General features: G+C 37.1%; 1 protein-coding gene across 2 annotated transcripts in view; it reads left to right on the forward strand.

Annotated features, from left to right (window-relative positions):
- atrnl1a (attractin-like 1a) overlaps positions 1–25,920 on the forward strand; it is a 300,556-nt gene that overhangs the window by 71,710 nt on the left and 202,926 nt on the right. For both annotated transcript variants that reach the window (XM_026224245.1, XM_026224246.1), the window contains exons 11-18: positions 9,678–9,762; positions 10,022–10,233; positions 12,559–12,677; positions 12,768–12,884; positions 13,105–13,237; positions 16,675–16,862; positions 19,917–20,130; positions 23,893–24,081. In XM_026224245.1, coding sequence (XP_026080030.1) covers positions 9,678–9,762; positions 10,022–10,233; positions 12,559–12,677; positions 12,768–12,884; positions 13,105–13,237; positions 16,675–16,862; positions 19,917–20,130; positions 23,893–24,081 — 1,257 coding nt within the window. The remainder of the gene's footprint in view (positions 1–9,677; positions 9,763–10,021; positions 10,234–12,558; positions 12,678–12,767; positions 12,885–13,104; positions 13,238–16,674; positions 16,863–19,916; positions 20,131–23,892; positions 24,082–25,920) is intronic.

Consider the following 25,920-nt stretch of genomic DNA (forward strand, 5'->3'; position numbering starts at 1 on the left):
CAAGCGAGACACACAGAATGCAGTGACAGCATGTGAGATGTCTGTAATCAGATCTTTGGTGGTACCCTCATGGAAGACCTCCCAGTGCACAACCTTTAAATAGTCCACATACCACCTCATCAGTGCTCTCACTTTTCACTTTTTGGAAGTGAGTTTCTGTGGCTCTGTTCCAAAACTTAGTGAACTGCCTATGCAGACATGATTTTAAGGCATTATATGCTAAAGACACGAAGCCAGTTTGAATGGTATAATTTAGCAGCCCTCTAAGATTCCTTCATTGGTCAAATTCTAACGACAATTTCAGAATGCATTGACCCTGTAAGAAAAAAAAGATGGGAAAGCGAACAAAATGTCAGTTATGTCCCAAATGCAGCACACTCCTTTTGAAAAATAAATGCCAATCCAGGCTAACTAGAAAAATGTACTTCTACATTTTTACAAAACTCAAAAAGTTACCATATAATTCACTGTGGCTTCTAATTGAAAGGAGCACTAGTGAAGTACAACAAGGCCAACATTTATAACTAGGTATTATAGGTTCGGGCCATTCGAGTCCTTCCACTGACAAAAACATCAAATATGCATTAACATACTCCAGCTAATTATATGTAACTGTGAACTCGTGAATTATGTTTCAGATAAAACCTAACATGCTTTTAGCGCCACTCTTTAAAAGTGTTGCAAAGTGTGCAAGCAACGTAATGAGCAGGGGGTCGCGAGGACTGGAACTGAGAACCATTACACAACAAGTGTGCCAGTTGGGACAGAGCCTATTTAATTTTTATTTATTTTAATACATAATACATTGATAATTTTTTGAAATATAATTATTAAGGGATGTTTTTATACAGTATTTATAAATTCATTATAAAACTCCCCTTTCATTTGGAGCAGCACAGCGTCCCACCAGTCCTTGTTTAAGAGTATCATCCACAGATGACTGGTTTCGGGTGTGGAAATTGTCGCCTAATTAGGACCTGGAGTATATAAATATATATAAATATCAAGTGTGATTTTTAAAACAGTATGACAGCAGCGGGAAACTCTTTATATTCATGCAGTGTATGCATGTCAAAAGAGTAAATCCGATCAGAAGCTTGTGACATGTACACGCATATCAACCCAATCACTTTATTTAGCATTCATGTAAACACCATGTTCGGAGTCGTCAATCAGAATTAATTCATTTCAATGGAAGCAAAAAGTGTCCATGTAAATGTACCTAATGTTAACAACACGTTAAAGCCAAACTGTTGAAATCATTTACAAATACTTTGCTAATGCATAAAAATGAAGTATACTTTTGACCTTTGAAGGCAGCTGTTTATGTAGGCTGCATACAGTACAGCAAGGCGGCTTGCAAGGTTTAAACAGAGTGTGTTGCTGCAGTTATGCAGATCATTTGTAAATCTTTAAGCACACACAGCTGAGGGGCTGTTAATGTAGATTTACAGATATCCTCAGTATGACCTTTCTCAAGGCAAGACCTTTGTGATGGATTGTTTCTGAAACCTTTGACCTCTGTAGTATAATGTCTGGCCATAGGCATCTGTCTGAAGGTATCAGGTGGTTCAAATACATTTCTTCACTCGCAGGGTTGTGCTGTGCCACAGAGCTTTAAAAATTTTTATTAAATGATTTTTGCTTGTAGACTTCAAGTTCACAAAACTTTCTTCTGCAGAGTCAGGCACTGTAAATGCTGACAACACTTTAAATAATCATTTATAATGGGCTGATTTGGAGAACAAAGTGTGCACATCATGTTTTACATTGCACTTACCTTAAAATATTAAACACCAATTAACATACACAACTTTTCTCCTGCAAGCCAACGATGAATTTTATGGCTTATATTGTTTGATATTCTCTCTGGCTTACGTTGTCCCAGTGGAGCATGATCCACACACTATAGGTTTACTACGGCCTTTGGCAACTTTGGCTAATGCAGGTTTTTGATTGGTACTTTTACGAGGAATATCAGTGGATGATTTAAAGTGTTCCTTTCAGTGCTGACAGTAATATTTAGCCATCATTAAATCCCCATAAAGAGCAGCGAATGCCAGCAGGCCAGATGGTGTCTGTTATTTTATGAATATCTTTTACAGTACCTTAGACAAGGAGGTTGTGGAGCCAGGGGAGAGCGAAAGGATGCGAGGAAGTAAGGCATTGTGCTCGTTCTTAGTAAATTCCTCCCACAGTGTTTCATACTTCAGTAAAAGTAGACTAGAAACTATCACTTCCACCTGGCGCTGCTCTACTGCAGTATGTTCTCACAGAATTGTGCAGCTCAGTTAGTAGAAACGGCTTGTGTACTCATCAGACCTTGCTGGTTCTGTTCTGGTCTTTGGGAGTGGTCATTTTTGGTTTGAGTCTTGGTTGGCTTTGTGTGCTCAAGCCACTTTTTCTGATTGCACAAGTTCGCTTGGACAGACTTGAATGGCTTTACACATACTGGTCTGTCCACATATCTATCACTGCCACTAAAGCACTGGCCTAAAATCTGCTCCACTCACTTAATTCATTAAAGTAGCAAATTAGGCAATTTTCTAATCACCAGCAGCCTTTCTGGAAATGCTCCGGGAAATTGCTCATAACTGTTGGTCTTGTGTTCTTCCCTTTGAGGATACAGAGGGCAGCCCTTTAAACCTGTTGCAGTGTATGAAACACACTGAGGTGATAAACAAACTCTTTTCTTGACTTTATACCTTTTAAAATGCTGTTTGCATTTAAATGACTGATTATTGGACTGATTATGTTTGCATTGAGTGCAGTGATTGTGCTCTTTTAGAATTGCACTGCTTTTCAAACCTGCTTTTTACTGCAGCTGGTAGTTTTCTAAATTCTTTATTTATTTAAGCTTGAAATTACTTGGAAAACCTGCGGAAACGAGTTACTTAACTTTACAAGCAAAGTATTTCATCATTACATTTGTGTTGTAGCTTACTTATGTGTTTTAGTGAAGGAATTATTCACCCAAAAATGTAAATCTGCTGCACCCTCAGGCATTCCCAAATGTAGAATAGTTTTTTTTTTCAGTTTAATTAATGAATAAGTTTAGTGTAAAGATTTAAGAACACAATATAGACACAGAAATCAACAAAAGTTTTCTTCAGAAGTGTACTTGTTCACACATACACACACACACACACACACCCACACAGGAAACAGTAAATTGGTTTCCTTGTATTTTATATATATATATATATATATATATATATATATATATATATATATATATATATATACACACACACACACACACACACACACACACACACACACACAAGGAAACCAATTTTCACATCAGTGTAAATAAAGCCTGTAACAGACAAACTTTAAATAAGAACTTTAAGTTTTTAATACTTTTTAAATGTGTTGTCAAAACCAAAAGAGTAAAACTGTAATAAAATAGTGCATATGATGCCAACCCAGGAAATCAAATTCAAGTTTTCTGTCCCTAAGGCTGTATAGAAGCACTTTTGTCATCTTCAAATTTAAGATTTGGATTTCCAAACCAAAAATATATCACTGGAAACATTTACATGCGATCTTCAATACCAATGCTATCTGCAAATTTAACAAAGTTCACGTAAACGAAAGCACCAGTTATGAGCAGCATTTTATTAATCATCAGCTATTTTCAAGATCAAAGACCACAACAAGGGGCATCAGCACTGGAAATATAAGTTAGTGATTAGTTAGTGGTGTTCCAGAGAAGTATGAAAGACATCGTCAGAATAGTCCATCTGCTATCAGTGATTCAACCATAATGTTATTAAGCAAAATGACAAATTGTTGAATAAAGTCATTATTTTTGTTTTCTTTGCCTATAAAAGGTATTCTCGTCACTTCACAACGGTACGTTGAACCACTGATGGCAGATGGACTATTCTGACGATGTCTTTCATACTTTTCTGGACCTTGGCTGACAGTGTTATTTACTTGGCAGTCAATTGGACAGTTGCAAGCCTCCCGGTTTTCATCCAAAATATCTTAAATTGTGTTCCGAAGACGAACAAAGCTTTTACGGGTTTGGAATGACATGGGGGTAAGAGATTAACAACACGATTTTCAATTTGGGGTGGAGTAACCCTTTAATGCTTGCCAAATCATAGCATGTGGGACAAGATTTGTACTATGTCCCACATTACATTATATGTTACGATGGTCTGTACCAAGTTGTGGCATACTGTCTAACTAGAGCGCATACAGTACACCCTATAAAGTATGCAGTATGTTCTTTCCAGGTATGCGAATTGGGCCGTAATTTTCTCTTCTTTAGTTTGCATTTATGTGCTTTTTAATGTTATTTAATTCCCACCTGTGGCAAGTTCCCTGTCCTGTCCTCAACCCTCACCTCTTTTTGCTCAAGAGCACACTCAATCTCTCCATTAATTCCTTTCTTTCTTTCTCTTTTTACTCTGACTCAACTTTTGAGGAGAGAGAAGGGGCATTATTAGCTCTTTTTATGCAGTTTTTCTTGCAATGAGGGACTGAATTCAGGATGACACAGAAAGCAGTTTTCATTTGCGTACCCTCTTGCCATGTCTTCCCCCACTCTCGTACTTCTAATTAGATTCAGTGAAAATGAACCCTAATTAAAATTGTAGCGCTCTGGCTGAGAGGCGTTGTGAAGCTGTGTTTTTTCTGCACAGGCTTTTTGTTTTAATACAACCAGCAGACTAGGTAGCAGATTGCCTCGGCACAAAAACATATTTTATTAAGCTTGCAATTAAAACTGGTTTGATTTCCTTCCTACTGCATCTACTGTTCTCTACCTCTGTTCTATTCTGTCATCCAGTGTTTCTTCCCTCTGTTTCTTTGTCTCCTGTACATTAGCAATGGGAGTTGAGCCAATATCCTGTGAGGAAATGAAATCTAGGCAGAGCCAACGATGACTATCTGGAGCGGTTTTACCATTTGAGAGAATATGAGTGTCACCTTTAGATCTGTAGAAATTTGGACCAGATTTATTGAAGTAATGAATTATTCCAGCCAGAAGACTGTGGAGTAGTGTACACTGTTTGACCAAACTATGATGGACGAAGACAGTGGCTGTGCCAGAAAGCATTTATGCATGTAAGGTAGTACCTCCCTAAACTGATTTCGGACAAACCTCTGAAGCAATATAATAACTTAGTGATCTGCAACGATTTCTTTTTGCTAGAAATTACATGAAAAATTGAAACAGTTGGTCAAATCATACATTTATCCTTAAACTGACCACCATCCAAAACTTTCAAAAGCCATCTTTATTTCTTAGCTCATCTGTCATGGAATTGGATATTCAGGTAGTGAAGTATACAGTACATCTATGCTGCTATTTGGATTCAGACTGCCTTGCAGTTCATTGCAGTTCATACATTCCCTGGGAAAGTTCAGAAATGTACGTTTTGCTTTTGTGATGAACACAAATTAAGATATTTTTGATGAAATCAGAGAGATTTTTGATCCTGCACAGACAGAAACAGAACTACCACATTCAAGGTCCAGAAAAGTAGTAAGACATTGTTAAAATCAGTGGTTCAACCTTGATTTTGAAGCTAAGGTCTTCTAAGGTCTTTTGAAGCTTTTTGGCTTGAATGTGGTAGCTGAGTTGCTGTCTATGCAGGGTCAGAAAGCTCTCGGATTTCATTAGAAATATCTTAATTTGCGTTCTGAAGATAAAACAAAGGTCTTACGGGTTTGGGACGATACGAGGGTGACTACAGTATTTTCCACACTATAAGGCGCACTTAAAAGCCTTTAATTTTCTCAAAAAACGACAGTGCGCCTTATAATCCGAAGCACCTTATATATGGATCAAGGCGCTCTGTCAAAATGTTGACATTACCTTTAGCACAGCTCCATCTAGTGGATGCATAACGCAAACCCAGTCAAACGTTTGACAGCTGCATCTTCTATTCTATGCGCTTTATAATCCGGTGCGCAATATACATGAAAACAGTTCTAAAATAGGCCATTCATTGAAGGGGCACCTTATAATCCGGTGCACCTTATAGTGCAGAAAATATGGTGACAGAATAACATATAAATGACAGAATATTCATTTTTGGGGTGAACGACCAGTTTAAAGCTACATTAGTTGATGGGAATAGAGTGGTATTTCAAATCAATTTGCACTCTAACAGTGATTACTTCCACAGCAATTTATAAGACTTCACTGATGTCAAGGTGTATGATACGGTTAAATGCCAGATTGTTCCCATCATATTACTACTGATTAATCCATATATGGCAAACAATGAGAAAGAAATCCCAGTTATAATGAACAAAGTCTTCCTGACATTCTAGGACAATGATTTCTTTATCAAATCATGTCTGTTTATGTCATGTCCAGTGTCCATTAACTTCTGCTGTAAAACCACCATGTCACAGGAGGTCAGGGATTAGCTAAATCCTCTTTGCATGGCCATTTGGTCTGTTTTTTGAGGTGAATTTTTGTGTGTATGCTTGTGTGATCTTAGTTAAACAGCAGTTCAATCAGTACTGCACTCAAGAGAGCGGTTTGCAACCTGGCCATACTTTCTCTGCTTCCTGTTTTCCTGCGAACTCTGAGGGGTAAATGCCAAATTTACATAGTAATGATGTGGCAGTCTGTGTTGACTAAGAAAGTGTGTGATGGCTTTTGAAACTCTACAGCATTAAATGACATCTATTTTTGACATTTTTTTTTAATCCTGAAAAATAAATAAGCAGCACAACTTTTTTATTTTTGAAGGGAGTTTTTGTGTACAGTGTAGAATTGGGGTGAAAAGTGAGTGCTATATAATGTTCTTTTGACATCAGCTGCTCTGAATATCTAAGACAAGATGATCAATATTCAGTTGTTTATTTTTCTTGTTCGCAGCCATAATGGCATCTTTGTTCACAATCACTAGACAGAACTGCAGTATGCTGTTGTGTTGGTGTGTCTCTGTGATGCAGTGCTGTGCTTGAGAGCATGTAATGTGTGGTGTTAATCTCTGATGCTGTCATTAGTGGTGCTATAGGGAGGCTGTGAGATGTTAGATGTGACAGTTGTTTCTCTGTTTCTCGCTCTTTCCTGTGATCTGTATATTGATGTTTTCTTGCACAAGAAACACAGTCTTCACAACATTTGCACAAGGGTGTGTAAACATTGTGTATATACAGTTGCATCTCAATAAATTATAATATCAAAAAGTTCATTTATTTCAGTAATTCAACTCAAATTGTGAATCTTGTATCTTAAATAAATTCAGTGCACACAGACTGAAGTTGTTTAAGTCTTTGGTTCTTTTAATTGTGATGATTTTGGCTTGCATTTAACAAAAACCCACCAATTCACTATCTCAACAAATTAGAATAAGGTGACATGCCAATCAGCTAATAAACTCAAAACACCTGCAAAGGAGCCTTCAAAATGGTCTCTCAGTTTGGTTCACAAGGCTACACAATCATTGACATCCTTCACAAGGAGGGTAAGCCACAAACATTCATTGCCAATGAAGCAATGAAGTGCTGTATCCAAGCATGTTAACAGAAAGTTGAGTGGAAGGAAAAATTGTGAAAGAAAAAGATCCACAACCAACTGAGAGAACCGCAGCCTTATGAGGACTGTCATGCAAAATGTATTCAAGAATTTGAGTGAACTTCACGAGGAATGGACTGAGGCTGGGGTTAAGGCATCAAGAGACACCACACACAGACGTGTCAAGGAATTTGCTGAACCACAGACAAAGTCAGAGGTATCTTACCAGGGCTAAGGAGGAGAAGAACTGGACTGTTGCCCAGTGGTCCAAACTCCTCTTTTCAGATGAGAGCAAGTTTTGTATTTCTTTTGGAAATCAAGGTCCTAGAGTCTGGAGGAAGGTTGGAGAAGCTCATAGCCCAAGTTGTCCAGTGTTAGGTTTCCACAGTCTGTGATGATTTGGGGTGCAATGTCTTCTGCTGGTGTTGGTCTATTGTGTTTTTTGAAAACCAAAGTCACTGCACCCATTTACCAAGAAATTTTGGTGAACTTCATGCTTCATTCTGCTGACCAACTTTTTGAAGATGCTGATTACATTTTCTAGCAGGATTTGGCACCTGCCCACACTAACAAAAAACAAAACAAAAGTTGGTTAAATGACTATGGTGTTGGTGTGCTTGACTGGCCAGTAAACTCAACAGACCTGAACCCCAGAGAAAATTAAACTACTTCAGTCTGTGTGCACTGAATTTATTTAACACACGAGTTTCACAATTTAGGTTAAATTACTGAAATAAATGAATTTTTCTAAATTCTAATTCATTGAGATGTACTTGTATACTGTATGTTTTCTTGACACATCTGTCTGCATATGTGTGCATGCATGTTAATGCATTTACTAGCAGGAAAGCCTGTAGAATGTAAAGAGAGTCTTTGGTTTCCTCTCCTTGATGATTAACTGAACACGAGCACAGCTAATTACTGAATTGAGAAGCGTGTAATGAGCCGAGAGCATGTCCGATCTGGCAGCCTTGGAATAACATAGTCCAGAGAGCTCAAATAACCTGGACAGACACGTACATCTCAAAACACACAGATGTCTCTGTCAGTAAAAAGGTTTAGTTTAGATAGAATATGGAGTACCCTGCTGCTTTCACTCCTGATGAGTAAAATATCTCTGCTCTGATATTAATATTCTAGTTAATGCAGATAAAGTACAATGTAAAAAAAAAGTTATTTAAATTAGGCATGTCGCAATAATCAATATATAGACTTATCGCGCAATATATGTACATGACCTCAATAATTTATTGTACAGTATTTTGACCCCATTATATTTACATAAAAATAACCATGTTTTGTACATTGCATGTGCACCTGTGTCTTTTGCTGCTTCTTGTACATATCTTCATCCTCAGATATGGTCTTGTTTATGGATTTGTGACTTTGTGCATAGTGACATCTGACTGCTGAGTAGTGATTGTGTTTTTCAGCAAAAAATGTGCATCCTAATTTACAGAGAAAAGAAGTTCAGGGAAAAATCTGTAGATGCAAAAATCACCATAAAAGTTCTTTGTGCACTTTTATTTTTCTCTACTTGTTACTTTCCACTTTTTGTTAGATTTAGTTATTCAGGTTTTTTAAGGTATCTAATATTTTGATACTTAATTTATATTATCTAAATACTAGTAAAAAAAAAAAATAATAATTGTCATTTGGAATTGTTTAGGCCTCCTTGCATTATTATGTATAGTATAAGATTGACATTTTATGTTATAAATTTCTCATTGTTTTTAGAGATTGTGTGTTGTTAGATGATAATAATATAAATAATATAAATATATAAAATATAAATATAAATACTTTTATTAAGCTAGGATGCATTGAATTGATAAAAGTGACAGTAAAACATTTATAATGTTTCAAAAACAAATGTATTTAAATATATAATTTGAAATCTATTTGTCAAAGAATCCTGAAAACATATTTAACAGTTTTTATGTGTGTGTGTGTGTATGTATGTATGTATATATATATATATATATATATACTTACTGACCAATCAAATTTCCAATATTTCTATCCGGTAACTATTATGGTACTGACATATATCATGCATCTTTACATCAGATATTACTAGATATATATATATCGAATTGCTGATAAGGTAAATAGAATGTTTAATTATTTTCAACTTTATTTGTTTAATATATATTTTTTCACTTTGTTTGTGTGTGCTTTGCAGCATGTGATGAGTGGACAGTTCTTCCAAATCCCAGTCTTCACCGTGACGTCAATCGTTTTGGACACACAGCAGTTGTCAGTAATGGGTATGTTCTTGATGTGGTCTCTTTCCATTTGTAGATACCATCAGTGTATACACTCTTCCTGTACCCTGGTTATTTTATTCCACTGACGTTTATTTAGTTAACAACTCATCCTGCGTCAGAAATGTTTTTTTCACTTGAATGTGTGGCCTTCTCATCCACACATGGAAATCCTCTAATTTCTTTTGGAATGATGTTTTGGCAAGACATAGTTTAAAATAGGCTACTAACAGAAAGGGTCTGTGTTTTCTCTTCCTCTCAGCTCAATGTATGTATTTGGTGGTTTCTCTGGTGTGATCCTGAACGATGTACTGGTGTATAAGCCTGCCAACTGTGAGGCCTTCCTCGAGGTGGATCTCTGTGAGAGCTCTCATCCTGGGGTTCGCTGTGTCTGGATTGAAGAACGCTGTGTACCCTGGGACTCCAGCCATGCTAATGACACTTTGCCTGCCTCTTTCTGCCCTGCACGCACCAGTAAGAACCTGTCATCATAAAAGCTTATGTTAAAACACAGAATTACTTTTCTGGTCAATTGTGGAGGTTTTAGAGGCATGTTTCATCATACATTCACACTGAGTTTATTACTAATTCGAAGGAGTCTGTTAAAGTGGACCTTGTTTTACCCTGAACATGGCTTATTTTGTAGTTGACTAAATTATTGCGCTTACTACAAGGCTGTTTAACAAAAATAAATGAATAAATGGATATTAAATATTGACCTAAGGTGCTGGAAGATACTCTACCACTTCATGTTTAATTAATTAATATTTTTACTAGTAAAGGCTGCATTGAATTGATCAAAATATTTCTATTTTAAATAAATGCTGTCTGTGTATGTGTATGTCTTCCACAAAAATATTTAGCAGCACAACTATTCATAACACTGATAATAATAAGAACATTTTCTTGAGCTATTAATTAGAATATGAGGATCATGTGACACTGAAGATTGGAATAAAGGCTGCTGAAAATTCAGCTTTGCCATTACAGAAATACATTTTTTAAATTTTTAAATTAGAAAACAGTTGTTTTAAATTGTAAGAACATGTTTCAAAACATTACTGCTTTAAATTTTTTAATATATTTTTGATCAAGTAAATGCAGTCTCTGTGAGCATAAATCTTACCAGTGCCAATCTTTTGAACAGTTGTGTGGAATTTATGAGCAATCTGTGACCATTACAAATGTTTACACATTCTTTCAGCTTGTGGCAATATCTGTACATCTGGTTTACTATCCCACATCACCATCCCACTGGGGTGAAGTTCACTGTACATCTCATTCTTTTGTGTTAGACCTTTAGCTCTCTATGTCAAATGCACACCTGGAGAGTATTTTTCCTTCCCATAAATCCTCTGTCAGGAGATTATTGTTAAACCACATATAATCCTATTTACACTTGATACATTGGGAGGCTTATATGCAGAGCCATTTGCACGTTCTGTTTTACCTTGATGGCGTACAGCCTGTTTTCCACTGGGTAAATCCTGTCTGACTGTGGAAATGCCTGTTGATAATTGACTGAACAAAAGGTCAGTCAGCGCATAATAATCTCATAGCGATGCAATTATGATAGCGATGAAACCAAACTCCAGCGATTGTGGATACAGATGTTTTTGTCTGTGGGCAAAACTGGACCTGAGAGGATTACTGCAATTATCGCGTGGAGTTTGGAGTGCTATCAGAGGTGGATTGGACTTTAATTAAGTAATGGAATGACACACAAGTTCATGATGGATTATTCTGTATTGTGTGTATTTTAGAGACCTGTACTCTTGGCCATTTAGCATTGTACACAGTCACTGTTTGGGTGGTTGTTCTCTTTATATACTGTACATTATTATGCACTATGTTCCTTATATTTTTATGTATTGTTTATACACACACACACACACAAATGTTCGTGCACATGCTACCATTCAAAAGTTTGAGGTTGTTGGGAATTTATGTTTTTGAAAAAAGTATCTCTCCATCCTCACTGCATTTATTTAATCAAAATACCACAAAACATTTGCATCGTGAAATATGATTAAAATTTAAAATAGGAGTTTTCTATTTAAATATATATTTAAAATGTAATTTATTCCTGTGATGTCAAAGCTGAATTTTTAGCATCATCTAATATGCTGATTTGATGAACAAGAAACACTTGTTATTGTAAAAACTTGATAACATTTTAAAAGTCTTAACTGTCACTTTTGATCAGTGATTAGATTTTAAAACATTCACATAAAGATAAATGTTGAGTCGAGTAAACAGTTAAACGAGTGTGGAGAATCTTTGTTACTCCTATTTCTTTTCTCCCAACCTTCGTGTTCATTTTTGTCCTGGATTCTCTCATTGTTTATTCTTTGAAACTGTTCCAGACAAAAGCCAGTTCCTGTGTGACCTCTCTTTCCCAGAAATAATGATGAAAACAAACCAACAAACAGAAAACATCCTCCCAAAAAGAAAAGAACAGGAACAACTGTACTTATGTGTATGGTGTTTATTCATGGTCTGAAATAAACAAATTCACAGTCAGTACTAAAGTCTCTTTTCTGTCCTTGGCTCTTCCCCTCGATTCTGCAGTTTTAATTTTGCTGTGCCCTGTCCATGCCCACCTCCGCTATTCAACTTTAGCCCTTACCCATGTGTCATTGCACACACTCGTTTTTCACCTCAGTTGTGAAGTGTTTCACCTTGAGAGCTCTGAGCTCCAAGTCAGAGCCCTGTTACCGCCAAACCTACAATTGTGTTTTATGCTAATAAGTAGAATTTTTTTCTTGTCTGTGATGATTCTTGTTTTTTTGACTATAGATTCAGCTGGTAAGCAGTGTCAGCAGTTTTCAGACTGTGCTTCCTGTACGGCCAACACCAATGACTGCCAGTGGTGTGAAGACAAGAAATGCATCTCCTCTTCAAACAACTGCACCGTGGTATGTCCAAACAGAGACTCTTCTGTCAAAAAGATTTAAAAGCATTTAGAACAATTCAAATATGCTGTGCCATGTTTTTTCTGCATTCAGCTTACAGTTGAGCTTGCCCGCCACCCTCGAGGTCCCCTGTACCTCAACCCTCCACCTGCAATGCTTTCTGAGCACCAGCTCTCCATTTGGAGACCCGGTGTGCGCAAAAATGGCCAGGTATGCAGTAACAGAGCATATAAAATGATTGATTGGCTTAGAGAATTAGCATCTGTAACCTCTTGATTTCTCTTGTTTCTTCTTCATACTAATGCTCTGGAGGATTTCCATGAATTTCTTGCTTAAAGGCAACACTTTGTTGTACTATAAAATTACTTTGCAGTGTCGCATTAAAATATGTAACTTGAAGTTATCTTATTTCCTTCCTCTTGTTTTTCAGTCTGTGAAGAACTTCACCAAATGCAGTGTTCGAAGTGAGCAGGTTTGCAGCAAACTGGTGAACTGCAGGAGTTGCTCACTGAACATCAACTGTCAGTGGGAACCACAACAGCAGGAGTGTCATGCTTTGCCTGGTGAGTTGAAGGATGGATGAATAGACGGAGAAGTTCCATGTCTATATAAACAGTGATTAAAGTAGAGATTTCTTCTGTGTAACTAAAGTCGATGAGGTAATCATTCAGTAAGGTCAAGGACACATTAAAATAATAATGAAGACATTTATACTATTTCTATCAACTTTGTGTTTTTGCACTTTCTTTTTATCAAAGAATCTTGGAGTATCACTGTTTCCACAAAAATATTAAGCGGCAGTTTTCAGCTGTTTAAATTATACAAATGTTTCTTGAGCAATAAATCAGCATATTACAATGATTTCTTAAGGATTGTGTGGCACTTTTATTAACACTAAGAACAGCTCTTTGCTTAAATTGTAATAATATTTTAAAATATTAAGTTTAAATGTATTTTTGATGCAGCCTTGGTGAGCATAAGAGACATCTTATAAATCAAACAAACAAACAAATCTTACTGACCCCAAACTTTTGAACTCTAGTGAAAGAGTCAAAAGTGTCTCAGCTGTCTCTTTGATGGACCCAGGCTCTAAAAACAGCACAGGGAATGCTCCACATGTTTTAGATAACCAGAACACCAGCCAACAAGTGCTCTCTACCTGTGATCATTTTGTGCATTCAGGTTTGTTGACACCGAGGCCATCATTAAAAATATTTTGGTATACAGTAAGAGTAATTTTTTTTTTTTTAAAGAGTTGGTAGGTAGGTCTAAATTTTTTTTTTTTCAAGTTTTAATGTAAAACAAAAAAAGTCAATTTTGGTGATGGTGATTACGTTGTTATGAATTTAAACAAATTAGCATATTGTGACATCACTGACTGGGTCTTCAACCCGTGCCTTCGGGTGCATCATTGCAAACCTCATTTTGATGCAGGCTATACAGACCACAAACAAATTGAAATTTTTGTCAAAAATATGTTTATTGCATGAATTTTAGGTGAGAAGAAAATAATGAGGTACTGTTATACTGTTTTACTTGCATCCACCGCTAGGTGTCAATGCAACCTACAAATGAGAGACTGTTTACTTTGCTTTCTTGGGTTGTCACTTTTGTGAAAAAAATCCTGTTTGATTTTGAGAGACAAGTGTTCATTAACTCGATTGTAAAATCGATTTTGCTTGTCTAAATACGTTTTGTACAGCAAATAACACCAAATATAGGTAAATCCACTGACAACATGCAGGATGAGTGTAAAGATTCAATATATTGGTAAAGACCAATATTTCTGATGATTTATTGGCGTGAAGTTTCATGCACAATGACAAACAGGAGTGCAACATTCTTGAAAAACAATAAGCAGAGTGGACTGCCATAATGCAAAATATTTACTGCAGGCTTCAACATGGCTGTGTTTACGATTAGAAATGTCAACAACAGCAAAAAATTGCATAGACGATTCTAGCCCGAATCTTTATCTGTATGCATGAGACTGTCTGAATACCGGGAGAATTCACATTTCTGTTGTAAAAAGAGAAACATTGTGCAGAAGTATTATTTGCTGTTATGCGTGTGTGTCCGAATCTGCAGTTGCTGTGTGACCATAGACTGTATATGTCTATGTCTGTATAGGGCACAATTTTGGAAAAGCTAGAAAAAATTTTTTTTAAGCAGTTTCAATTTTGTGAGTTTGTGCACCTCAGATGCAAAAACAAAGGAAACCGCTTTCCACACTCTGAGGGCATCTCTGCCTGATTTATTTGATCTGATCTAGTTTGAGAGCAGGAAGTGATGCAGTTGTTTGATGTATTATTAACATTTTTGTCTCCCTTTGGGAAGAAATGTTTTCTACCTACACTTTGTACCTATTTTCTGTATTTTTTCCCAGACTGTCTTTAAAGATGCATGCACACACACACACACACACACACACACACACACACACTGGTTAATTTTTTGACACTTTCTTGACCAAGATTTGTTATTATGTATCACAGTATTACGTTATATAAAAATGGTCAAAATCATAAAGTTTTTGTTTGTTTTAGTTTTGAATAAAAATGTAAAAACTATAAGATTTCAGGGTGAACTCAATGTATATTTATATTTTCTTTTTCTGAAAGTAAACACTTAGTGACTTAGTAAGTATCTAAGTCACTCACTTTAATTAGAGAGTAAATATCCATAATTCATGTACATTAAAGGTAGGGTCATGTCCACGGGTTGAAGCGATGCCAGTATCCTGAAGACAGATTTTTTTTTTATCAGGGAACCCCCCTAGAAAATGCAATTAGGCTTGTTTTGAGAATCAATTGGGCAGGTTTTGTTGTGAAAACCTGGCAACCCTGATCTGAACGCACATGCTGGAAATATACTACTAATCACAGGAGCGTATTTACTGATGAGAGGCGCATGCAAATCTCATTCGATCTTTTGCACAGCCCTACATTCAGGGTTTAAGCTGGTCATTCTCCTGTAGTCTCTCTGCATCTGATATCATGCTCTTCTCAAGGACATGAGCCAGACAGACTCACTTCTCAGCTGTCAAATTTCTGACTGATAGCTCAGTTTGGAGGCATACATACACACACAAATGAAAATTTTATCTGCAAAGGACATACACTCTATAGTATAGACGTGTATATCCAAGCATGAAAAAAATGTGACCTTTGCAGCTGGATAGTACATCACATATGAGTTCTGACCTGCACCAGAAGGTCAGTTCCAAGTGCAGTAATTATTCAAGTTTGCTGAGTTATTTATCCATTCATGGCTGAGCAGCTTGTCAAGAAACCTAGGGTGTAATGTTCTTTTACTTTCTGTTATTTCTTTCTTTCTTTCTTTCTTTCTTTCTCACATTACAGCCTTTATCTTAGAATATAATCAACCACATTTTATAAAGTATACCGCTGAAATGAAAAGGGCTTATTTTTATGTTATTTTTTAGAGCTGTGTGGTTTCATAATTGGCTATGACCATGTCTTTTTCTTTTTGTTTTGCTTTTCATGAATTCGAGGGGTGGTGTTTGTGGTTAACCATTGTCATGGTTAATTATTCAGTGCTGCTTAATGTGATACGTTCAAACCCCAGAGTACAACCCCACAATAAAGTAATTCTGTGAAATATTATTCAAATTTTAAATAACTGTAGTTATCAATTCTTTCAATCCTGTGATTGTTAAGCTGAATGGCCATCATCCATTACTCTAGTACCCAGTGTCACATGAGCCTTCAGAAATAATTATATGCAGATTTGTTGCTCAAGAAAAACATCCTATTATTATCAATGTTGAAAACAACTCAATATCTTGTGGAAACCATGACACCTTTTTACTGCAATGAATAGAACAGCGTTTATTTAATTATTTTTAGCTGTATAATACATAGAAAGCTCCTTTTATCAATGTCATGATCAGAATGATTTGTTAGCATTGTTCAGAGGTCTTGTGTAATTGAGGCCTAGTTTGGACAGTGAATCTTGGATTTCTCTTGCTTTTTTACAGCACATTTGTGTGGAGAGGGCTGGAGTCAGGTTGGAGATGCATGTCTGAGGCTGAACGCAAGCAAAGAGAGTTATGATAATGCCCAGCACTACTGTAAGAACCTGGATGGGAACATCGTCTCTCTGACCTCCGCCAGGCAGGTGGACTTCATACTGGATGAGCTTCAGAAGTATCAGCTGGAGGAGAAGGTGAGTTACCTTCTCAGTCACTGACGCTTGTGCTAGCTTACATTGATTTCTCTTGGTAATGGTTGGGTATTGATCTAGAACAGAGTCAACACTTTCCTGTTTTTCAGTACGTTGCATACAGGTTAGTTCTGTCCCAACGTCAAAAATTCATTAATCAGTGCCCTATCAATACTAGTGAAATTTCATGGTACTAGACACTAGGGGTGTCGAAATTAATCATTGCATCGAAGCGGATGTGGATGATTCTGCATTGATGTAGTAATGTTCCTGCAGCTCACTTGGTAGAGCATTGCGCTATCAAGCGTAAGGTTGGGGGTTCGAACACATGATAGGTAAAAATTGATAGCCTGAATGTACTGTAAGTCGCTTTGGATAAAAGCATCTGCTAAATGCATAAATTACATTTTTTTTTTTTTTTTTATTTAATAGACTATAAACTATTATAGCCTATGATGTCATTCGCATATGCACTTGTCAAGCGAGTATTAAAAATGAACTCTCTATTTTTAAATTGGAGCTTGGCTTTTTCCCGTATATGGCACGTTTGTATGCTAGAAACAAATGCTTCTGGCTTCATTGCACAGAATATGCGCTGTGAGGCACGTGCTTATTGCTTGACAATTTCCATTTGCTGTTATTTTATTCTTTTACTTTAGATATGCTTTAATTTTTGCCGTTTCGAATGCCCTACGAAACTCATGTACTGACAGACTTTCATGTGCGTATTGTTTGTTTGTCCTGGAGCTCGCGGCTGTGGTTAAATACACTTGCATCTACTTTTATGGTACGAAATTTATGTAAACACAGTCAGTTATGTTTTCAGAACAGGACAAAACATCTGACATGTGGAAATAGATCTGTGCATTAGTGTGAATTCCATCTTATTAAAGCTGCCAGTGTCTATAATCTCATCAGTAATCATAATGAGCTTTATTGCCAGGTATGTTCACACATAAGAGGAATAATCAAATGGCAGTAATTCTGAGAAAAAATAAAAACCCAAAACTTTATCTGTACATTTTTGATACTTAAAGCTAGGGATGTTTGCAGTTAACTAAGGCCTGGTTGAAAATCGATTAAAATATGTGACAATTAAAATTGATTGAGATGCTAAACAAATCGCGATTCTTTTAGGTGTAGGAGTTTATAAGAATGTATGTCTGAGGGGAACTTACTGTCTTTAGAAAAGTTTAAATAGTATTTTTTTCCTTTCATCTTTTTTCACTTCATCTGTATTAAAGTTCATAAGTGCAGTGCTGCTTCGTTTACAGCAGAAACCAAGAAAACGTTTTAAGGGCCATCTGCTGGCAGAGAATGAATCTGCGTCTCATTCAGCTCGTCTGCTGTTTTGTGCAGATATCACAAAACTGAAGTCAAACTCAAAAAAGATGAGCTACAGTAATAATTATTGTTTACATTCACTTAATACTTTGCCAAGACAGGAATTACAGCATGTAGAAATACAAATATTGCTACTTTTTTTAATCATTGGCTTGTTATCGAAATGCCAGTATTTTTAACATCTGTAAAGGCCCCTTCACACCAACTGCAGATTGAAAAAGTAAAGGAATAATGCTGATGGTGAGGTTTTTTTTTTTTTTACTGACACAAGCTCTTCTGGGCACCTGATTTGTTTAACTAAATTAGTTTTTGATTTTAAGGATATTTGCATTGACACTCTGCTCTGACTCCCATTTTAAAATGATTATTTAAACACCCTTAAATGTCTTGAAAGATATTTCTGTCCAAGTAAACAAACATTAGCGTTTGCAAATTACTTGGTAAGTTTCTGTGTGTCAAGCCCAGATGTAGTGCCAGCTGTTTCGGGTGTAGGTTCGTTTCTAAATGTCAGTAAAGCTTAAACTTCAACATTACACGTCAAAAAACCTTACTCATGCCTTCAGTAAAGAGCCATTCTGCACAAAATCTGTGGCGTCCCCTCGATGCTGTGGTGTAAATATTTGTCAGGTGTTAATCAAAAGGAAAGGAGTGATTCTCTGCGTAATCCGCTCCCTCGCTGACTGCGGTGTGAGCCTCAGTGTTTAAGCAGCTTTTGTCCTTTGAAGATTAACACAGTTTTCTAAAGGACCCACCTTTGATGTGAAAAAGATTCACATTCACCGGTTTCTCAGTTGCCACTATTTTTTCTCTTTTCTGTCACTCACACTGACAGTCACACTCACTACCTGTGGCTTCACAAACTCACAGGAGATCTTAAACCTTTTAAACCTTTTAATCAAAGCATGCAAGACCTTTTCATACAGGGAGGTTGTTAATTTGAATGGAAAATCTGAGAGTTTGGGGTATGTCAAATTCAGTTTGTTTTGCTTTGAATTGATAATTAAATTGTGCGTTGACCTTTTGCCTTTCCTTAAAGAAGACAGACAGGAAGAAAAGTGTATTTATAGAACCATAACACGTCTAATGCTCAGAAGACAGGCTTATTAGCCATCAAAACGTCAAGGTGCACTGAATGAATGTCCAGCTGGAAGTCTGTAATGTTGCAAATTCGAGTTCAAATTGAGTTCAAATAGCAGTTTATGAAGATGAACTCTTCTTTTTTTATTTCACTGAATTTATCACTTCTGCAAATATGTCCGTCTGTTTGTCGTTTTAACTTCAGATGCCTTTCTGCTCTTCACACTAATGTTCATAATCAGTATTTATGAACACAGGGTGCTAGCAGCTTATTGAGCCTGTGTTCAAAGCAATTTTAATGTAATTAAACAGCTTTATGTTAGATATGTGACACAGTCGCATTTTAGCATCACATTTAAGCACATTTAAGGAATCTTAAGTGGTGTATTTCTTTGTTCGTAATAACATATTTCTGCATTTGGTTACAGCACATTTTGTGAACAAATAGTAATAGCTGTAAGAAATTTTAAAATCAGTCCAGAAAAAAAAAATGCTATTCATAGAAGAATTCTCTATAAGTCATTGTTTTCCATTTGGATACATTCTATGTAGAATTTTACTAGATGTTTCACTGTATTGTATTGTGCATGTATGTGTGTAAAGAAGACATGAACAAAGCCATTTTCTCTCTTGCAGAAACTAACTCCCTGGGTGGGTCTAAGGAAGATAAATGTTTCATACTGGGGGTGGGAGGACATGTCTCCCTTTACTGCCAGCACGCTGCAGTGGTTACCAGGGGAGCCAAGTGACTCAGGCTTTTGTGCGTACCTGGAAAGAGCTGAGGTAGCCGGACTCAAAGCCAAACCCTGTACTGCCAACACCGAGGGGCTGATCTGTGAGAAGCCAGTTGGTGAGAAAAAGTTTTCATTGTTTTTTATTTCACCTTTCCTTTGTAACATGAACCTGGAGGTGATTCAGCACCTGTTCTGTGGTGGATGATGTTCTTACACATCAAACCCAAACTGAATCCGCTCCCACAGAAAGCTCCACAGAGTTCTAAAGAAATGGGAAGTCTGGCATTCACACAGTTCTACACATCCCTTCTCTTTTATTAAATATATTTGGTCTTAATTTGATAATGCTTTCAGTTAGCATTTTCGGTCTTGCATTCTCATCTCCATTTACATAGACTGTGTTTAATACCAATTCCAGGGAGTTCTAGAGATTTTCCCTTGAATTGATCATATGCACAGAGCACTGTTTAGAACTTCCGGATAAAGATAGGCCAGCTTGTAATCTTTTGGTGAAGGTCATTTTATATGCACAGTACATAGGTAGAGACTCTCACAGAAACCTCTCCTGCCTCATTCTTATCAGAAACTGAGAAACAAAACAATTGCAACACTGTTAAATAACGGTAACAGAATTAGCATACAGTTTCATGTCATTAAAGAGCATATCATTTTATATGCAGAGTAGTAATCCCAGGAAAGTACCCAGACACATAACAGTACATTTCAATGCTGACAAATAAACACTGTCGTAACTGTTTAAGCAGTTAGGCTAATTTCTTAAATGACATCGTAATGGCATTCTCGATAATCAACCTCTTACCTTCATGAACACATTTTTAAAATCTTATAAAAAAGTGAGTAAAAAAGTGAAGTGATGTGACACACAGCCAAGTATGGTGACCCATACTCAGAATTCATGGTCTGCTTTTAACCCATTCAAAGTGCACACACACACACACACACACACACACACACACACTGTGAACACACACCCAGAGCAGTGGGCAGCCATTTATGCTGCGGCGCACGGGGAGCAGTTGGGGGTTTGGTGACTTGATCAAGGGCACCTCAGTCGTGGTATTGAAGGTGGAGAGAGAATTGTACATGCACTCCCCCCGCCTACAATTCCTGCCGGCCTGAGACTTGAACTCATAACTTTTTGATTGCGAGTCCGACTCTCTAACCATTAGGCCAAGACTTCCCTTAGAGCTTTCCCTGACTCGAATCGAACCCGGGCCGCGGCGGTGAGAGCGCCGAATACTAACCACTAGACCACCAGGGAAAATGAAAAAGCATTTATTATTTTTCAATGTTGTGCTGTAAAATGTACATTATTAAAGGCTTACTTTCTAATTCATGAACCAAAAACATGTCTTGGCGAAAAATAAAGACTTTTTAGGATGAAAATGAAATTACTGTTATAACCACAAGATTTCAGCTTAGGATCACTCATAGGCTGCAGCTGCCATTTCAACTCCCTAGTTTTTTTTTCACATCTTTTGATTTATTATAACATAAATATTATAACAAATTTAGTACTTTATCGTGCTGAAGTATAGCAAGTGTGGGGAAGACACAAAGTCACTTGTCATTTAAAGAAATAAATAAGGCCAGACAACAGCCTACAAGGCTGAATTATTTAAATACCTATAGTTAAACACAAATTGAATAAGTTCTAACAAATAAATAATGCATTGAATCTTTTTAAATGTTAAGATTTAATTCAAAAACTACATTGTTTAAGTTTCATCCAACAGTTGTTGCTGCTGTAATTTTGTTAGCCTGAATTGGCTTGTCAGATGACTCATTCCGTTGCCACTGTCAATCTCGCGCCATGATTTAATGGATTCTCTGGCGTAAATTTAAAATTCTTATTTATTCCTGAAACGGTATACGTGGACGTTTGGTCATCCTAGACAAACTAAACTTTCCTCAAAATTTTTGAATAGATTATGACTGACCAAAACTGACTGAACTGGCTTATCTAAAACCAAGAAGCAGTGTTTGGAATAACGCCATTTAAAAGAACTGCGTTTCAGTAACGGGGTAATCTAATTAATTACTTTTCCCGTCGTTATAACGCCGTTAACATTACTGGACATTAAATGCGGTGCGTTACTATGCATTAATTGAATAAACTGTATAATCCGAACGCACCCCTGGCTCACACAGCTAGTGAGGAGGTGGGTTAATAACGAGATCAGCGATTATGATTGGCTAAGGCAGAGTCATGTGCTTCATGGTAGCCAATCAGAGACAGTGTTTTTACGCACATGCCAGCACACGCACCAGCGGCGCTTCACACACACAATCAACAGCTAAACAGATTCGCAGCAGCAGCAGAGATGGCGAGTCAGGAGCAATCCGATGAAAAGTTGGCATTTTCAAGGTGGAGATATAAGCACTACTTCAAATTCATTGTGGTCAAAGGCAAGAACGTGCATGTAATGTGTATATTATGTCCAGGAGCGAAGACTTTGTCGACATCCGTTGTAGGCAGCTCTAATTTAATGAAGCATCTCACAACGACACACACATTTAGTGTCCACCTGGTGGCCAAAAAACACTTTTCTTACAAAGATAATACTTGAAGTGCAGGATAAAACTTTTGCTGTCTGTTGATATGCAATAAATATTGAAAGTTATGTACGAACACCTGTCTATTCTACTCATTTCAACTGACTTGTTAAAACTGCTCAAAAAATACAAATTCTTTGACATATAGCAATTTTTTTTTTAACAGTAACGCAAATAGTTACTTTCCCTGGAAACGAGTTACTTCTATTATAGAGTAATTCAGTTACTAACTCAGTTACTTTTTGGAGCAAGTAGTGGGTAACCATAACTAATTACTTTTTTAAAGTAACGTTCCCAACAGTGCCAAGAAGTAATCGTGCATATGGTCAATTGTATGCAGATGCAGTCTCAGTCTGCTCTTGGCTTTATATATGACACATATGTGAATGTATTTGGTGTGTGCATCAGCCATAATGTTTTTTTTTTCCATATAGATTGTATTAAACAAATGACAAGGCTATAGTTTCGTGCTTTTTTATAGACTTCTTATTGAAATTTTGTGAGTACACTCTCATCTTCTGCTGCCTTGGCTGCAGTATGTATGTTGGACCTGTTTGAAACACTCTGGTATGGAGACTCAGGGGAAGCACAAATTAGGCCTTGAACGAGAGTTGAACATTCCCCCCTACAGACACGCAAAGAGCATAAAGAATGAATGTCAACTGGTCCTCCCCTATTCTCCCCTATTCTGTGTTTCATGCCTTATTCACGTTATTCTGCTCATTGTGCTCATTTCAGTTGTTTATTTTACTCTACAGGAGGTTACAAACAGACAATAAGAATAGACATTACCATTATCATGGTTGTAATAAACATTGTCATCTTTAAGTTTAAAAAAAAAAAATGCTGAATATATTATTATAGCTACAGAGTTTTAAAAAGGAGTGCAAAAGTCTGGGACCACACTGAAATGTAGGATTTAAGATATAATTTTAACCTTGAAATAAGCAGTTTTAGGTAAACCTAATCTAATTCAAATTTGAGAGAAATGTTATTATAAAATATATTTAACATTGCTGATTCTCAGTTACTAATCAAAGAAAATTTCATTACATTGATCATCTGATTGTATAAATGTTCTTGGTTCCATTGAAGCACAAGATGCTCTTTGGATCATACTTGATCTTCAGGTTTTACACAAAGTCTCAGACTTTTTTGGACCTTGCTGTATATTTATCAGGAAATTTAATGCAATTGTTTTTCAGTTTTTTTTTATATAGTTTGACAATATTTGCTCAGTATTTCAATTACATAATTCACAAGGTCATTGCAATACTTACTACTGCATTTTCCTCCCTCAGTGAGCCCAAACCTTAGCGCACGTCCATGTAAGATTCCCTGCGCCCTGCGAACCAGCTGTGCCAACTGCACTAGCCAGGCCATGGAGTGCATGTGGTGTGGCAGTACCAAGCGCTGTGTGGATTCCAATGCGTATGTCATCTCCTTCCCCTACGGCCAGTGCCTGGAGTGGCAAACTGGAGACTGTGGAGGTGAGTTCACGTTCTAACCATCAAGGACACTCGTGCATTAAGATACATGGCAGACTAAAAGCTGGAGTTGAGTACACACTATTCTGGTGAACACGCACAGCTTCTAACTCGTTTATTTTCTGCCTTCTCAGTTTCCCTTCTGTTGTAAGCCTAAGGGAGATTGAGTTCTGAGAGAGCAGATGCTGTGAACACTCAGCTCTGCTGCACAGGCAGGTATCAAACTCACTATAAATTCCTGTCATAGTCTGACTGGCCTCCACCAGAAAATCTATAAATTATCGACGTCTGTCCGGCCTTGCACATGAGACAGAGACCCTAAACAAAGAGAAAAAAGTATTTCTGATCTTAGTCTCAGACATTTCGGGCCATATTTTAACGATCTAAGTGCATGGTCTAAAGCGCACGGCGCAGGTGAACTCAGGGCGTGTCCAAATCCACCTTTGCTCGTTTAACAATGGGAAATCAGTCGGCGCGCATGGGCACATGGTCTAAACGGGTTGTCCCTATTCTCTTAATGAATAATGGGTGTTTTTTTTGGGGCATAACGTGCAATAAACCAATGACGGTTTTGTTATTTACACTGCAGAATTTGCTAATTTTCATTTCCCATCACGCACCTGCAGCGCTTGTAAAGGTGGAAAAAACATGATAAAGCTAGGCTATATATAGGCCTATGTATAACCAATAAATAGGCCTATACAAGAAATAAATTTTTACTTAATAAATTGAGAAAATGAATGAAAACTGTGCTGCGCGAAAGGAAACCAGATGGCAGAAAGTGGCATTCTGTTTTTCTTTAGGCTTAAATTACTGGAGTACAAAGTTGTTGTTTTTTTTATTGGGAATGTACCACATAAAGGCAAACCTTTTACAATTCCGATTATCTTTTTGACTGAAAGAAGTTGCTTCCCCTGTTAGAAGGAAAACATTCAGTTGATTGCGTTGGTGCTGCATGCCCTGCCTAAAAAGAATTCTGTGACTAAGCAACTAATAACAATTTATCAATATTTTCAATCGACCAGGCCTCTTCTAGTCGACTATTAGGTGGCAACCCTACTACATATATAATATTTCTGAAGACGTGTAAAGTCAGCCAATTAAATTTGAACAGTTGATTTCAGCCTTGCCATTTTTATGTGCATCCTGCGTCAGTGTGAAAACGGTGGGCAGTCCATGGGCATGGTATCTTGAGTCTGAGGCCAAGGTTGATCAGATCTCTGCTCATTCACTTTATGATTTAACAGCTCCTTTAGTTCATTCTAAGTAGATTTGCAGAAATATCCCTATACACTAGTGATATCGTGTGGTCCAAAACAACAGAATCATGCCAAAGTATCTGAAATGACTGATGGTAATCGTCTCAGAAAAGCCTTAGGAGTAGCTGACGCGGACCTACCTTGTATAGTCATCAGCAAGTTTGTAGACGCATAGAATCATTCTTTCCTTCTGCATTAAGAGGCACTGGAGCTGGCATCGTAATGCAGTGTAAATGAGCAGCTGCAATGGGGACGAGAATGAAAAATAGATATGCAGTCCAACTGAGAGGCATAATGCTTAATAACCAACATATTTCTTCTGAAAAAAACACTACTTCAAAAACCTGACAGGTGAAATTGCCTGTCTGTAGTGTCTCAGGAAGCTGAAAGACTTTCATGGCCTCGAGACCCTGAGACCACGACCTCCCCTTCCATTCGCCATTATAGAGTTACACAGATATTACTGTTCTTTCTCTGTGGATGTGCTGGTCATTGATTTTATCTGCACTGCAGAGACTAAAGGCCTCCAGTGCATTGTTAACTTGGATGTTGATGGTTGTATTTCATAGAGGCGATCTGTCAG

This window comes from Carassius auratus, chromosome 38 (assembly GCF_003368295.1).
Source record: "Carassius auratus strain Wakin chromosome 38, ASM336829v1, whole genome shotgun sequence".
Classification (NCBI taxonomy): Eukaryota; Metazoa; Chordata; class Actinopteri; order Cypriniformes; family Cyprinidae; genus Carassius; species Carassius auratus.